At 34.8% G+C, this 16,700-nt stretch overlaps 1 protein-coding gene across 1 annotated transcript; it reads left to right on the top strand.

Annotated features, from left to right (window-relative positions):
* Nucleotides 1-1,885: 1,885 nt before the first annotated feature.
* LOC18042574 (nuclear pore complex protein NUP98A) lies at nt 1,886-16,425 on the top strand. The gene is given in 14 exon segments (XM_006432593.2): nt 1,886-2,117; nt 2,835-2,935; nt 3,422-3,491; nt 4,194-4,425; nt 4,616-4,682; nt 5,410-5,529; nt 5,670-5,724; nt 11,957-11,974; nt 12,319-12,342; nt 12,772-12,935; nt 12,937-13,072; nt 13,922-15,415; nt 15,610-15,837; nt 15,935-16,425. Coding segments are annotated over 14 exon segments (3,360 nt in total). The 3' UTR covers nt 16,354-16,425.
* Nucleotides 16,426-16,700: the final 275 nt, after the last annotated feature.

Genomic DNA, 16,700 nt, shown 5'->3' on the forward strand with positions numbered 1-16,700 from the left:
ATGGTGTTGATAGATCACTTAAATTATTTTATGACAACAATAGTGCTATATTCCAATAACAACTGGAGCTTAGCGAAGTCAAAGTATTGAGACATCATGTTCCTAGTTGTTAAAGAAGGAGTTCAAAGTGGACAATTGTCTATAGAGCACATTAGCACAAACTTCTTGATTGTGGATCCACTTATTAAGGGATTGCTACTTAAAATGTTTCATGAGCACACTGCTCGTATGGGTATCATGTCATTAAAGGAATTCAGTTTTAGTGGAAGTTTTGTGATTTTATATACTCTTATAATATAGACATTTTTTTAGTTATTTCGGTTTACGAATATTTAAGATTATTTTCTATAGAATAAAGTTTTGGTTTATTCACACTTTGATTTTACTATGGTTTGATCTAACGAAGGTTTAAGGTAGACCTGTTGGACATAGGCATGTCAAGATCACATTGCATGAAATTTCCATGCTACACTTACACATCATGATCCATGTCATTCAGTTGTATTGGTATAGTGACCATTGATGGGTCGAGTTATGATAGTTGTAATGAAGGCTATTTTGATCTTACGTTGGTATGATTGACCGGATTGGTTATCGATACATTTTAGTAATGACAGTAAGATTGAGATCATACGGTTACTTTTGCAAAGTATAATTATAAGGTTATACATATAACCTAAGTGGGAGATTGTTGGAGTTTTAATCTAGCATTGTTGGATTCTTAATCCAACGTTCAGCTTATATGTGAATAATTATGTATTGTGGACTGTCATATAGGGTTAGGTCCAATTAAAAGTGATCTATTAAAGTTTTAGATAATATAAGCTTTAATGTATCTGATAGAGTGTGAGCTTTTAATGTGTCGAAACTTAAGGGTAATTTCTATTTTTATAATGGGTTGAAATAGATATACCTGAAGATAACAAGAAAAATTGTTAATATAAGTGGTCATGGTCCTTAGGTCACGCATATTTTTTCTATTCTTTCAAACATCCCATCATTAGAGAGAGAGAGAGAGAGAGAGAGAGAGAGAGCACAGAGAAAATTAAAGGATTCTATAGGAGAATATGTTCATCTAGAAGGCCAACCACACAACTCTAGAGAGGAATTAAGCATTATGGATATCCACAAAATTAGTTATTGATTCTTGGTGATACAACATGAATGCTCTTGAATTGTAGGCGATGGTTTTCACCAAAAGAATTTCTTGATCTAAAATAATCATTATGGTACTTTTTTTAACTTTTTGAATGTAGTTACATTTTTAATTAAACTAAAATAAATTTACTATAACGTATTCTTATAATTGATAAATAGGTTGTGTTACTAATTATTTATAAATGACTAATGTTGTATTATTGAGTTAATTATATATTAAAATAATTTTAAAGAATTAGGTTTCATTTAAGCATAGGAAAAAACAACCTAAATGAAAACTCATTCGTCAAAATTTATTTTTACTTGGTTCAAACGCTGCCGTTTAAGGATAACATAAATAAAATTAGTGGTGAAAATCGCAATCTTATCCTCATCTCCCCAAAATTCTTATCCTCTCTGTAAACCTTAACCTTCAGTCCTCATCTCACTGCAATATTGACCTAAAATATTGTTGCATACTATTCACGTGAAATGGTGAGAGCGATCCAAGAATTCTACGGTGCAAGGCAGGGAATAGTGGTGTGAGTGGAAGTAATTGTGTGGGCTTGTACATGTTTCGGAAAGTTCTGTCACAAAGGCGATAAGAGCCTAAGGAGTTTGGATTTTAAATGGGACCACTGTGACCCCTCTAGTCTTTCCTATGAACTTTCCTGGAGAGCATTTTCACACGTGTGATTACTCTTAGCTATTCAAGGGGGTACACTAACTTGTGTACGGTATTTACAAAATGGCAGCAAAGTTTGAGATTGAAAAGTTCAACAGAAGCAATTTCTCGTTGTGGAAAATAAAGATGCGGGCAATCTTGAGGAAGAATAATTGTTTAAAAGCAATTGGAGAAAGGCATGCAGAAATCACTGATGATAAGTGGAATGAGATAGACGGCAATGTAATTGCTGATCTACATCTGACACTTGCAGAATGGGTGTTATCCAGTGTGGCGGAAGAAAAGAGAACAAAGGGTATTTGGGATACTTTAACAAAATTGTACAAGGCCAAGTCACTACATAACAATATCTTCTTGAAGAGGAGACTATATACTCTTCAAATGGCGGAAACCACAACGATGACTAACCATATCAGCACTCTGAAAACTCTATTTTTACAACTTACAATGTTAGGGCATAAAATAGAGGAAATTGAATGTGCAGAACTTCTACTTCAAAGTCTACCTAACTCGTATGATCAACTCATCATCAACTTGACGAACAATATGCTCACGGAGTACCTAGTCTTCAATAATGTTGCAGCCTTTGTATTAGAAGAAAAAAGTAGGCGGAAGAATAAGAAAGACAGGTAAGCAAGTTCGTAGCAAGAGGAAGTGCTAATGATGGTGAGAGGGAGATCAGCAAAACGTGGTCCCAGTGGGAGTCACAATCATGGTAGATCAAAGTCAAGAAGTAAGAAGAAGATCATATGCTACAAATGTAGCAAAATGAGGCATGTCAAGAAAGAGTGTTAGAACAACCAAAAGAAAAGAGGGGGTTAAGATCCCAAGTCATCAAATGCTCAGGGGTGTGTAGCAAGTACCTCAGATGATGGTGACGTTTTATACAGTGAGGCAGCAATGGTTACAGAAAGCAAAAAATAACTATATGACGTCTAGCTTATAGACTCAGGAGCTACTTAATACATGACCTCTTGAAGAGAATGGTTCCACAAATATGAACCTATCTCAGGAGGATCTGTATATATGGGTGATGATTATGCCTTGGAGATCGCTGGTGTTGGTACTGTCAAAATAAAAATGTTTGATGGTACAGTTCGCACTATTCAGGAGGTACGACATCTTAAAGGCTTGAAGAAAAATTTATTATCTTTAGGACAAATAGATAAGTCTTGGCTGTAAGATTCATGTGGAAAATAAGATCAAGAAGATTGTCAAAGGTGCGCTTGTATTGATGAAGGCGGAAAAGATCAGTGCAAATATATTCACGCTTAAAGGGGAAACACAGTAGGAAGCTGATGTGTGTGTCACGTTAAATGGAGAAGAATCGACGATGATATGGCATCTCAAACTTGGCCACATGTCGGAACAATGTTTGAAAATTCTCTCTAGGCGAAAATTGCTTCCGGGGCTCAAATCAGTGAACTTACCGTTTTATGAGTACTGTGTTACAAGTAAACAGCATAGATTGAAGTTCAGTAGATCTGACGCCATAAGTAAATGCATTCGAGTCTTAGTTCATTCTGATATTTGAGAATCACTGGATAAGTCATTGGGAGGTACCAAGTACATTGTGACTTTCATTGATGATTATTCCAGGAGATGTTGGGTGTATTCAATCAAGAAAAAGTTAGATGCATTTCTAGTATTCAAGGAGTACAAAGCGCAGGTAGAACTTGAATCTGAAAAAATGATCAAGTGTTTGAGGACAAATAATGGTGGAGAGTATACAGACGGCGAGTTTCTTACATATTGTAAACAAAAAGGTATTCAGAGGCAGTTCATGGTGACATACACTCAATAAATGGAGTGGCAGAGCGGATGAACAGAACTCTTACAGAAAAAATAAGAAGCATGTTGAGGACTGCTAGTCTACCAAACTCATTTTGGGTAGAAACAGCCAGCACCGCTTGTTATGTAGTGAATCGGTCGGCATCTACTGCAATTAGGTTGAAGACATCAATAGAGATGTGGACTAGGAAGCCAGCTGATTACTCTCATTTACATGCATTTGGATGTCTTGTGTACGTGATGTACAATGTCCAAGAAAGAACAAAGTTGGATCTAAAATGTAGGAGATATATCTTCTTGGGGTATGCTGATGAAGTAAAGGGGTATCGTCTGTGGGATCCCATTGCTCACAAGATTGTCATCAGCAGGGATGTTATCTTTGTAAAAGATCAACTACAAAGGAAAGATGGGGATGATAGCATTGTGAAAGAAAAGTCAGAGACTGTACCAATATATGTGGAATAAGAAACAGTCGAGTCCGAGGCTACGGAAGTTTGTCGATCAACTTGAGAAAGACGACCACCAGTGTGGCACTCGGAGTATGTTACAGAGATTATTATTGCATACTGTCTTTTAACAGAGGATAGAGAGCCATCAATTTTTCATGAAGCTTTAAACAGCTCAGATGGGTCTTTGTGGATGATAGCAATGCAAGAAGAAATTGAATCTCTACATAAGAATAAGACATGGGAACTTGTACCACTACCATATGGTAGAAAAGCCATTGGTAACAAATGGGTCTACAAGATCATATGTGATGGCAACAAATGGGTCTACAAGATCATATGTGATGGCAATGATCAAGTAGAGAGGTATCGAGCAAGATTGACTTCAACGAGATATTTTCTCCGGTAGTTCAACTCACGACAATCAGAATAGTCATGGCAATGTGTGCTATATTTGACATATTTCTGGAGCAGTTAGATGTGAAAACTGCATTTCTTCATGGAGAACTTGAAGAAGGGATTTATATGCTCCAACCTAAAGGTTTTGCTGAAACAGGCAAGGAGAACTTGGTTTGCATGTTGAACAAATCTCTATACGGTCTGAAACAGGCACCAAGGTGTTGGTATAAGAGATTTGATTCCTTCATCATGAGCCTTGGATATAACATACTCAATTCAGACCATTGTGCATACTACAAGAGGTTGGAGGATATTGATTTTATCATTTTGCTGTTGTATGTGGATGACATGTTGGTAACAAACCCCAACAAAGATTGAGTCCAATAATTAAAGGCACAATTGGCTAGGGAGTTTGAAATGAAGGACTTGGGACCAGCAGACAAGATTCTAGGGATGCAAATTCACTGAGACAGAAATAATAGAAAGATTTGTCTTTCTGAGAAGAATTACTTGAAGAAAATCTTGCGACGCTTCAACATGCAAGGTTGTAAGCCAATCTCTACCCCACTTCCTGTTAATTTCAAGTTATCATTAAGTATGTGTCCTAACAATGAAGTAGAGAGGAAAGAGATGTCTCGAGTACCGTATGCATCAGCAATAAGAAGTTTGATGTTCGCTATGATATGCACTAGACCAGATATTACACAAGCAGTGAGAGTGGTCAGTAGGTATATGGCGAATCCTGGTGGAGAGCATTGGAAAACTGTGAAGAGGATTCTGATATACATTAGAGGATCCTCGGATGTTGCATTATGTTATGGAGGATCAAAGTTTACTGTCAGGGGCTACGTGGATTCAGATTTTGCAGGAGACCTTGATAAAAGGAAATCCACTACTAGCTATAAGTTTACACTTGCAGGAGGAGCTGTAAGCTGGGTTTCAAAACTGTAGATTATTGTGGCTTTATCTACGACAGAAGCAGAATACATGGCAAGTACACAAGCTTACAAAGAAGCTATTTGGAAACAAAGGTTATTAGAGGAGCTCGGGCACAGACAAGGGAAAATTCCTGTATTTTGTGACAGTCAGAGCGCCTTGCACATTGCAAGGAATCCAACATTTCATTCCAGGACAAAGCACATAGGGGTACAATACCACTTCGTTCGAGAAGTAATTCTTTGCCATTGTTATATTGCTTACGTCTCTGCTAGGCCACAAGAGGATCTACCCCATACAAACTTGTTAGCATTGATTGGCTTGTATGGGGTAGATCCTCTTGTGGCCTAGCAGAGACGTAAGCAATATAACAATGGCAAAGAAGAAATGATGGTGTGGAGACATGATTGGTTCTCAATCAAGCCTCCAAGTGGGAGAATTGTTGAACATGTGCATGCATGCGGCAAACAATTGCATGTGGCTAGCATGCAACTTTTTGACTCTTGGCATAAAGTTGTTAAGTAAGTGGGAAATAAAGGTAAGTGGGAGGAATCAACTTTTGACTTTGGCACCAAAATGGAAAAGTTAAATAGAAATTTATATTATTTTAGTGCCCACTATTGTTGATTTTTGGGCATGGCTTGGCCTATAAATAGAGGCCTCATTTGTCCTCTCCATTCATCCCATTTTCTCTAATTCAAGTGAGGGTGCCAAGAGGTGTAAGTTGAGCGTGTTGAGAGCTTTGAGTTCCAGTTCTAGTGTTTTGAGAGTTTGGGTGTTTTGGGGTTTTGAGTTGTGAGACAAAATACTACAATACTTATAACTCCTTTTCATTAGTAAAATATTTCCTTTTGTCTTCGCCTGTGGATGTAGGCTAAAAGCCAAACTATGTAAATTCTGGTGTCCCTATATAATCATTATTTCTCAATTTCACTTTAGTTAGATGTTTGATGCACTGCCGAATTTCCAACAACGTTGTCGAAAAATAATTTTCGTTTTCAGTTTTCTTCTAGATTTTGAATTTTTTTTCCCTCTGATTATTTTACAACGGCTGTCAATGCTTTTGGAGAAGCGTTTTCATTTATTTTCGTTCAAGAGTTTTCCGAAAACAATTTCTGTTTTAAGTTTTTTACTAGATTTTAGATCTTTTTTCTCGATTATTTTGAAACTACTGACTGCTGTCAATGTGCTAGGTTATTTTGATTTGTTTTTGGAGCGATCTTGGGCCCCTCGCAGCCTTAAAAGTTAGCTAAAAAGGTAAGGATTTTCCTCACACTTATAACCGTTATGAGATAGCCCCACTATTTTGATGTCCAAGTGTATTCTGAAATGAGTTCAAATAATTTCAATATTTTATTTTTGCTCTTTTTCAATTCTGATTTGGTACTGAAGTTATATTCTTTATTCTTCTATACAGGATTTTGCGGATCATCCTTCTACTAAATATATGTGATTGCATATTAATTTCTTACTGGTTTGTGATATCGACAAATCAAAGTTGGTGAAATTAGCTACAACAATGAATGAATATTGAACAATATTCAAGTAAAAATGAATTTAAAATAATGTGATATGAAATTTTTTTTTTTTTTTTTGCGTTAACTTTTTAAAATTTTTGAGATCTATCGTTTATTTATTTTGAAGTCTTATCATAAACATTTCCTATATATAATCAAATAAATTAGTGTGTGGTGTGGGTAAAGTTGCACGCTGGGACTAACTGGGATAATGTCAATATGGCTCTTCATTCTTGTAAATTCTTGTAAAAATGAATTTAATATATTTTTCTTTTAACTTAAAAAGGAATTATGTACAATTGAGAAATTAATCAATTATCTGCTGATTAATTTTAGATGATGCGTTCATGCGTTAAGGGATCGGGTCTGGAATATGCCTCATGAAAATGAGTCTGGAATTGTCAGTGTATGTATATATGTAATTATATATATAATAACCAATGCTACCAATGGTGAAAGTAACACCAATATTACCACGATAAACAAATATCAAGGAAATCTCTTCTTAGGGTCCGTTTGAGGCAGATACGCCGCCACAGCTCAACTCCTAGAATATCCTAGAATATGGGGGTGGAGTAGCTGCACTGTGGCAGCGTAACTATTCCAAACGGACCCTTAATTAATAGAATAAGCAGTGAAAATGCAACATTTCCCAACCTGCTCCTCAGCGTGCTTCTGTAGATATAAACCAGTTTGCCAGTTTCCAAAGAAACAAATGTCTCATGCACCTTCACAGACCTATGGCAGCAGCACTAATTAAATACACAAAAAAAAGTTAATAATCTAAAATTAAGGGTCATGCTACTTACAACTACCCAAGAGTGGTACTAAAAATTTCAAGAGTTATTTGGTTGTCAATATGTCTTGAGTTATTGGGTGCAACTATTTTATTGAATGTAAGTTCCATTTAACGTAACTTAAAACACACCCTTCTTTTGGAGGATTATCTTTTTGATTTACTGAAATTCAATAGGCCAATTTTTCAGTCATCATACGCAATTGTAGCAGCAGATCCTGCTGATTGAGCATTTTGGATTTTCTTATTGTAATTGCATTGGCCTCTGATAATTAAAGCAAACTCAATTGTTTTGTTGGAAACAACATTGCTTAATGGGGATCAACCATTTGGAAACAATGGAACAATGTTGCCCATCAAGCGACGTTGCTTCCAATGAAACAATTTTCACTACCAGTCCAATTTTAGTAAGCAAAAAATAAAAAATAAAATCCTTTAAAAGAAACCATTTTGGAATTTTTATTATTATTTAATTTATTTATTTTTTCTTGGAAACCGGTTTATATTTAAAGAAGCATGCTCAGGGCCAAGCTGGGTAATGCTGCATTTTTTTCAAGTCTCACCGGGTTTGCTTAGAATTTGTTTATTGAAGTAATATAAGTACTAATTTCACCATCGCTAGCATTAGTGATTATACGCATCTATTATATTCACAATCCCGGACTCAATCCTATATATATATATATATATATATATATATGGGGTAGGTTCAAGAGACACATTTTTAAATGCAAGTTTAAACGTAATTTTTTAACCATTGGATTAGATCGAAATGAAGGGGTGAGATTAGGTGACTAAGTTTATAATTTCATTAATATATTTCTCCCTCCTCTCTTTAATGTTTAATTCTCTTTCTTATTTTTATTTAAGATTTTCTCTTTTCTCTCTCCTATAAATTTTTAAATGGAATAATTAAAACCATCAAAATTAATTTACTTACATAATCCATCAAAATTAATTTACTTACAAACAGTGAAATAAAGTAGCAATATATGGAACAAACTTATACAATTTTCGATCTGTAGTTTCAGAGCCAACACTACAAGTAAGCCGTATATGCACAACCTTCATCAATAAACTTCGTAAAAGGTTTTAATAAAAAATGACGATCATTTCCTATCAAACAACATTGTTCTTTTCCATTATATTTTAAATTAATTTACTTATATAATTTGTAAGTGGAATAAGTAAAAGTTTATACACAAACACAAAGCAAAAAAAAAATAAATCATATGATGCCAAAAAAATAAAAATAAACATTGTTATGAATCTGATAATTTCATCATGAAGCATACATAAATAAATAATGATGCAGTTGAAGAAGATTGAGAAAAAGGGAATCTTCATCAGCACGGCCACTAATTGAAGAAAAAGTACTGCATATAGAAGAAGGACAAGTGCTTCTGGGTAATTAAAACGGGCCTGTTTATAGTTAAAAAAAGATTATGTAAGCTACATAAATTAATTTTGATTGTTTTCATTATTCTATTTACAATCATTTATAGGATACTTGAGAGAAAAAAGAAAGTGTTAAATAAAAGAAGAAAGAGAATTAAACATTAAAGAGATGAGAAGAAAGATATTAATAAAATTAAAAACTCATATCATCTAATTTTAACTCTTTATTTCAATCTAAACTGATGGTTGAAAAATTATGTTTAAACTTATATTTAAAAATGTCTCTTGAACCTACCATACACACACACACACAGAGCAAAGCACAAGTATTGCGAGTATAGTGAACGCATCGACTTTGTATCTGAGTGAGGATGAAATATTGTGCGCCATTTTGCATCGAGAATTATCAAGAGGGGAAAATCTCAAAGTCCTTTTCTGTACACACGGCAAGTTGTAGCTCGTCATTCTATTAATTATTTAGTAATTCAACCCAGCTAGCTGATTGTGAAAATAATTAATAATTAGTTAACAAATGTAATGAGACATCGTTCACTTGGTTATCCCTGTTAGCTTGATCTCTCTAAGGAGACATGATTCATATATTATTTTGGCATGTTAGTTACTATCTGTAAATTATTAATCTTATGAAAAAAAAATTTTGACATATATATTATATATTAATATCTGTCACGCAAATTGACTTTCTTGCTATATTCATGATTTGTAACTTTGTTTCCTTATGTTTATTTGATAAAAGATGCAACTCAATACGATGAAAATTTTAATTGTATTCATTTACTTATGTTTACTTGAAAGGTATATGTGCTCACATTTTCTGAGAGAAAATTTTTGTTAAGTGAAGTTAAACAAAGGCGTTTGAGAATTTTGTATTAAATACAATATTCCCAAATTAGTGAGAAGGCCTCCTCTATTCCCCAATAATTTTTTGTGAAAGAAATAATTTGAACATTTGTTTTGTTGATTGTATTTAAAAATAAACAAACCACCTACAAAGTAATGGGTTTTTTATTTTTTGACTAATTATTGAAATTGATAAAAACGTATTTGGGATTGAAACACGATAATCAACTTATTTCATAAGTTTAGAAAAAAAAAAGATGTTTGGTAAATTTTAAAAAAAGTTACTTATTTCATAGGTTTCTTCATTTTGATAGTAGTCATTAAGAACATGTAGGAATTACTTTTTATAAATGGCTTATTAGTTAAGGTACCGTACTTTTTTAAAGTTCCCATGATAACCTTGATATTTTAATAAAAAGAAAAGTATGTTTTATTTTTCATAAACCCTAACACATATACATGAAAGGCAATTTCAACTCATGTCTATTTTAGTTATTATATAATAAAACAACACTATGGTAGTAAAATTTACCAAACCAGGTATTCTATTTTTCAACTCACAGTAATTGTAAAATATAATTTATCAAATACTAAGCTGCTTTTTTTATTAAAATACTAAGATTATTGTGGAAATTTTAATTTAAAACTAAAAATCTATTAAATATCCCTTGAGTTTTAGCGTTTAATTGTTCTAGTTGTGTTTGTCTTCCAATTAAACACTGAAAAATTATTAAATATTTCTGAATAAAGTTTAAAAGGTTAATATAACACTAACTTGTTTGTTTTGATACATGAATTCTTAATTTAACTTATTTTAAGATTTTTTTTATTTTTGTATCTAAAGTATTACTGTAAAACATTTTCATATGAATAGAAAAAAAATTTTCCTAACTTTCATCTAAATGATCAAATGTTTGAATGAAAAATTAATTTTTTATTCTAAAAAATACCCCTCCTTAAATATATTTATTTCCTTATGTATAAAACCTAATAACCCTTTGATTTTTTTCTGTAACCAAAACAATTTTTTTAATTAAACTAGAACATAATTTACATGTCATATTAAAATTTCTCTTGCTCTTAATTTTTACTTGGTTCAATAAAGATCAAATACACTATTCAATTTTACATGAATTCATTTATTATTATAGAACAAATTTTTAATGTAAAAGTATTATGTCAAATTTTTAAAAATAATGTTATTAAAATTATTTTTCAGAATTTATTTTTATTTATGTGTTAAATACTTACCTTATAAATATTTATAACATGTAAGTATTACCATACTAGATAACAATGTAAATATATAAATATTTAAACTTTCAATTATATATAACACTTCAAAGACCTAAGTTTGAAAAAACTAGATTTAAGATTTTTTAAGATTGTAAAAAAAGAACAACTTGCCAATTACCATTAGACAACAAAAACTAAAAAAACAAACATATCATTCAAACATATGCTATCGTAATGACGAATGTTGAATAAATTATTTAACTTTATATGTCAAAAATACTCCTACACCATTAATTTGTTTCCAGCCATGTAAAAGTTTAATTATATAAATATGCATAATGATTTAAGTTCGGTAAATAATTTTATAAATACAGAGAGAAAAATAAAATATTTATTGCATATAATTTTATTAAGGACTATTTTAGTATTTGAAAAATTGTGTGGAGTGAAAATTAAAATTTTAAAATTATTTTTCCATAATATAATTTAGAGAGTAAATAGTACCATCCTAAATCATAATAATAATAAAATAATAAAAAAGCGGACTTAAAAGCAACGCTATGCTTACTTGCTTACTAAGCAATGCTTAGCCTACGCTGTGTATTTGTTGCGGACTTAAAAACAACGCTACGCTGCTGATGGAGTGCCAAATCCCAAATATAAAGTGATCTTTCACGTTAATGAGCGGGCTTTTGTTAATTGTTTTTGTGCATGGAAAGTGTAAACCCTTCGATCTCTGTGCCCAGAGTGTAAGCGTCCATTCAGATCGACGGTGAGTATTTGGTTAGTCCTAATTCATGTACGTAATGGCTTGGTTGCTGCTACGGTTTTATTTTAATTTCTTTTTTACGATTTGTGGTTCGTTCTTCTCAATGAAACTATGCTGATTTTATTGGCATTTCATTTTTAGCCTGATCATCTTCAATTTTGTTTCGAAGGTTCCTTATTCTGATTTTATTTGTGTCTATGCAAAGTGATAGTGATTGAAACTATGTCGTTTAATTTGATCCTAGTAAACATTTTCTTTCTATGTTTCTGTTTCTCTTTTTTTTTTTTTTTTTTTTAACTAATGACCGATTCTCTTGTTCCTTGATTTGTATTTGACATTTGTTTCAGGTTGGAATCTAATCAAGACTCTGTGTAAGTATTTTGAAGTGAAGAGAAGAAATAGTAATAAGTGACAATGTTCGGTTCAACTAATCGCAAGTGTTTTCTTTTACCTTTATCTTTTGCAGTAAATTATTCTTTTTTCAGCAGTTTAATCTTATTTGCTCTTTTAATTTTTTAAAGCTTTGTACATTATCTTTTCGGTATTGATATTTTAACTCTTTTTTTTTTTTCTTCTAATTGTTCGCGAGTTGTGTCATTTGCCCCTACTTTATCGGTTATAGTTGAGTTAAATTAAGTTTTCTAGTTACCTGATGCTATTTTTATGTCTCAGACATTTGTGGCGGGATTGCAACTACTTAGAATATGAACTCGTTTTCTTCTCAGAATTCTTGGACTGGTCAAGCATGCTGTGCGACTTGCATTTGCTAAGTTTTTTTTTTTTTTTTTTTGGTTGGACAGCATTTGGGCAGTCTTCTAGTAGTCCATTTGAATCTCAATCAGTCTTCGGGCAGAACAATAATGCAAGTAACAATCCATTTGCTCCCAAACCATTGGGTACAACAACACCTTTTGGTTCAACAGGGAGTTCCGTATTTGGAGGCACGTCAACTGGGGTGTTTGGTCCAACCCCAATCATCTTCCCCATTTTCATCAACCACAACTTTTGGCGCCTCATCATCTCCCGCGTTTGCAATCTCAGTTCCTACCTTTGGAGCATCTTCTACTCCATCTTTTGGTAGTTCAACGTCATCATTCGGTGGTGAGTATGTCCATGAAGTATCATTAGTTTAATTATTATTATTTTTTGTTAAGTTTTGTTTCTCCTCCACTCTTTGCCTGACTTGTTATTACTTTTGATTTTAACTTTTGAGATAGATGGTTATGATTCTAGGTCAATAGGTGTTTCGGGGCACTAAATGTGCTTAGTGTCCTAATGTTATTCTGGCAATAATGCATGGCTTATGAATAGAATTTATTGCCGGTGTCCATATGTGAGAAATTCAGCTGAGGTGGATGCCAACTTAATGGCTTTTAAGTTTTTGCTTATGATGACCGAGATTCTTCTTCTATGTATAGCTCACATATTTTCTCTTAGGTTTTTGATGCTCATGTATCTTTTATTTTGTTTATGTCCACCAGATAATTTTTTTACGATAAGGGTAATTGGAATGAGTAATGTTGTTCTTTTTTTTTTCTTCTTTTCTCTTCCCACTATATATAACTTCATTTAGATGATAGAGAAACACAGTATGTCAACCAGAGTTAACCCATTTGATAGATGCTATGTATTTGCTTTATCATCCTTCTATAGTATCTTATTTGGTTTATCTTTTTTTCTGTTTTATATTTTATTTTCTCTTGCACTGGTGTGCCTTGATCCTCTCTAACTTAAGGGTCAGTATGCGTTGATAAGCCCTTTTGATTTAAGTGGGATTTTTTTCCCGAAAGAAAAATAAACTAAATTTGAGGAGTAATTTTCATCTTTTACTGTATTTGTGTTATATCCTAAAATTATTTAACATATTTTATTATTCTTTTTTTTTTCTGGTTCCTTTTCATGAGAACTCACATTAAATCTTGCTCTCTAACTGTATGCATATATCTCCAGGGTCTTCTATCTTTAGCCAGAAGCCTGCTTTTGGATTTGGGTCCACTTCTACTCAAGCAAGCCCTTTTGGAAGCACGACTCAGCAATCTCAGCCTGCATTTGGAAGCAGTTTATTTAGCTCCTCAACACCTTTTGAAGCATCAAGTCAGCCTGCTTTTGGTGCTACTAGTTTACCTGCCTTTGGGGCTACTAGTTCACCTGCTTTTGGGGCTACCAACACCCCTCCCTTTGGAGCTACTAGCACACCACCTTTTGGATCTAGCAGCACCTCAGCCTTTGGTGCTACCAGCACTCCTGCTTTTCGTGCTACTCGTTCACCTGCTTTTGGGAGCAGCACCTCAGCCTTTGGTGCTACCAGCACCTCTGCTTTTGGTGCTACTAGTTCACCTGCTTTTGGGGCTACCAGCACCCCTCCCTTTGGAGCTACCAGCACACCACCTTTTGGATCTAGCAGTACCTCAGCCTTTGGTGCTACTAGCACCTCTGCTTTTGGGGCTACTAGTTCACCTGCTTTTGGGGCTACCAACACCCCTCCCTTTGGAGCTACTAGCACACCACCTTTTGGATCTAGCAGCACCTCAGCCTTTGGTGCTACCAGCACTCCTGCTTTTGGTGCTACTAGTTCACCTGCTTTTGGGGCTACTAGTTCACCTGCTTTTGGGAGCAGCACCTCAGCCATTGGTGCTACCAGCACCTCTGCTTTTGGTGCTACTAGTTCACCTGCTTTTGGGGCTACTAGTTCACCTATTTTTGGGGCTACCAGCACCCCTCCCTTTAGAGCTACCAACACACCACCTTTTGGAGCTAGCAGCACCTCAACCTTTGGTGCTACCAGCACCTCTGCTTTTGGTGCTACTAGTTTACCTGCTTTTGGGGCTACTAGTTCACCTGCTTTTGGGGCTACCAACACTCCTCCCTTTGGAACTACTAGCACACCACCTTTTGGATCTAGCAGCACCTCAGCCTTTGGTGCTACCAACACTCCTGCTTTTGGTGCTACTAGTTCACCTGCTTTTGGGGCTACCAACACCCATCCCTTTGGAGCTACCAGCACACCACCTTTTGGAGCTAGCAGCACCTCAGCCTTTGGTCTTACCAGCGCCCCTGCTTTTGATGCTACTAGTTCTCCTGATTTTAGGGTTACCAGCGCCCCTCCCTTTGGAGCTACCAACGCACCACCTTTTGGAGCTAGCAGTACCTCAGCCTTTGGTGCTACCAGCACCCCAACCTTCGGCACCACAGGAAGTGCCTTTGGTGCTTCCGGTACTCCAGCTTTTGGATCTGGTGAAGTGTTTGGGGCTTCTAGCACTCCTCTTTTTGGATCATCAAGCACTTTGGCCTTTGGAGCTTCAAATACTCCTGCTTTTGGGGCATCCAGTACTGGATTGTTCAGTTTTGGATCCTCTCCAGCTTTCGGCCAGTTAACTTGGGCATTTAGTAGCAGCCCATTTGGAACCTCTGCATCACCCTTTGGAGCTCAGAGTTCTCCTTTTGGTAAGCTTCGTGAATGGATATGCTTGTTTATTTGCTGTTACAGAACATATGCTTTAAATAAGCATTCTGTGTCTTGAATAAAAGCAACCTTATTAGCTTTATAATCTTTATTAAGTTGCACTGCAGTCATTAATTTCCAAAATTATTAAGAAAAAGAAATAAAAATTCCTGTGCTGTTATGTGCTATCACACAGGAGGCCAGGGTACAACACCAACATTTGGAAGCACTGGCTTTGGCCAATCAACGTTTGGGGGTCAACGTGGTGGAAGTCGAATAGCTGCTTTTGCTCCTACGACTGAGGCAGAGACTGGCAGTGCTTCACAGCCTGCTGGAAAGTTGGATTCAATATCTGCCATGCCTGCTTACAAAGATAAAAGTCATGAGGAGCTAAGATGGGAGGATTATCAGTTGGGAGACAAAGGTAATTCGTTGAAATCTGGAAATTTTGGTGATGCTTGTTCCTTTAAAATGAGACTGACTGATTCAATTGTTCTCTTTATTTCGATGTCAAATTTCAGGTGGTCCATTTCCTCCTCCACCATCATTTGGGCAATCATCTGCCAGTCCATTTTCCTCAACATCTAATTTGTTTGCTCCCAAAACTTCAACCTTCACTAGTTCAAGTTTTGGAACTTCCACTTCAACTTCTGCGTTTGGTTCTTCTCCTTTTGCTGTATCATCTTCAGCTAACCCTTTTGGATCAACTTCGTCTGCAACACCTTCCATATTTGCGTCGACATCAACTCCCACATTCGGGCGCCAGCTCATCTCCAGCTTTTGGGTCATCCCCGTCCCTCTCCAACAGTACAGCACCTCAGGGAACAGTGATGTAGTGATCCAATCACTAAACATTGCAGAGGTAACAATTGTCCCTGCATGCAAAGCATTTAACAAAGAGAATTATTATTCGTATATCCTATATTTATTCTATTATTAAAAATATTACAATACTTTTAAGGTGTATCAATCATCCACTTAAAATTGACAAAAGTTATCTACCGACCACTAAATCATTAGCTACCGTTTGAAAGTTAACGAAATTATAACGAATTGACGTTTTTACCCTTGAAACTTAAATTCAAGGAAAGGAAAATTATCACTTGTATAATCTTAAATTCTCTTATTATCATTTATATACTCTTAAATTATGTTTGGTGATGTCAAGTTTCTTTCATTCCACAAGACCCAAAAAATAGTCAAGACTACACAGTCCTGAAGAACCCTTGCTTTTCCTTTCCCTTTTAAGTAAGAAAATCTTTCCAATAAGAGGTAGTAACATGAGGC

The sequence above is a fragment of the Citrus clementina genome, unplaced genomic scaffold (genome assembly GCF_000493195.1).
Source record: "Citrus clementina cultivar Clemenules unplaced genomic scaffold, Citrus_clementina_v1.0 scaffold_5, whole genome shotgun sequence".
Taxonomy (NCBI): Eukaryota; Viridiplantae; Streptophyta; class Magnoliopsida; order Sapindales; family Rutaceae; genus Citrus; species Citrus x clementina.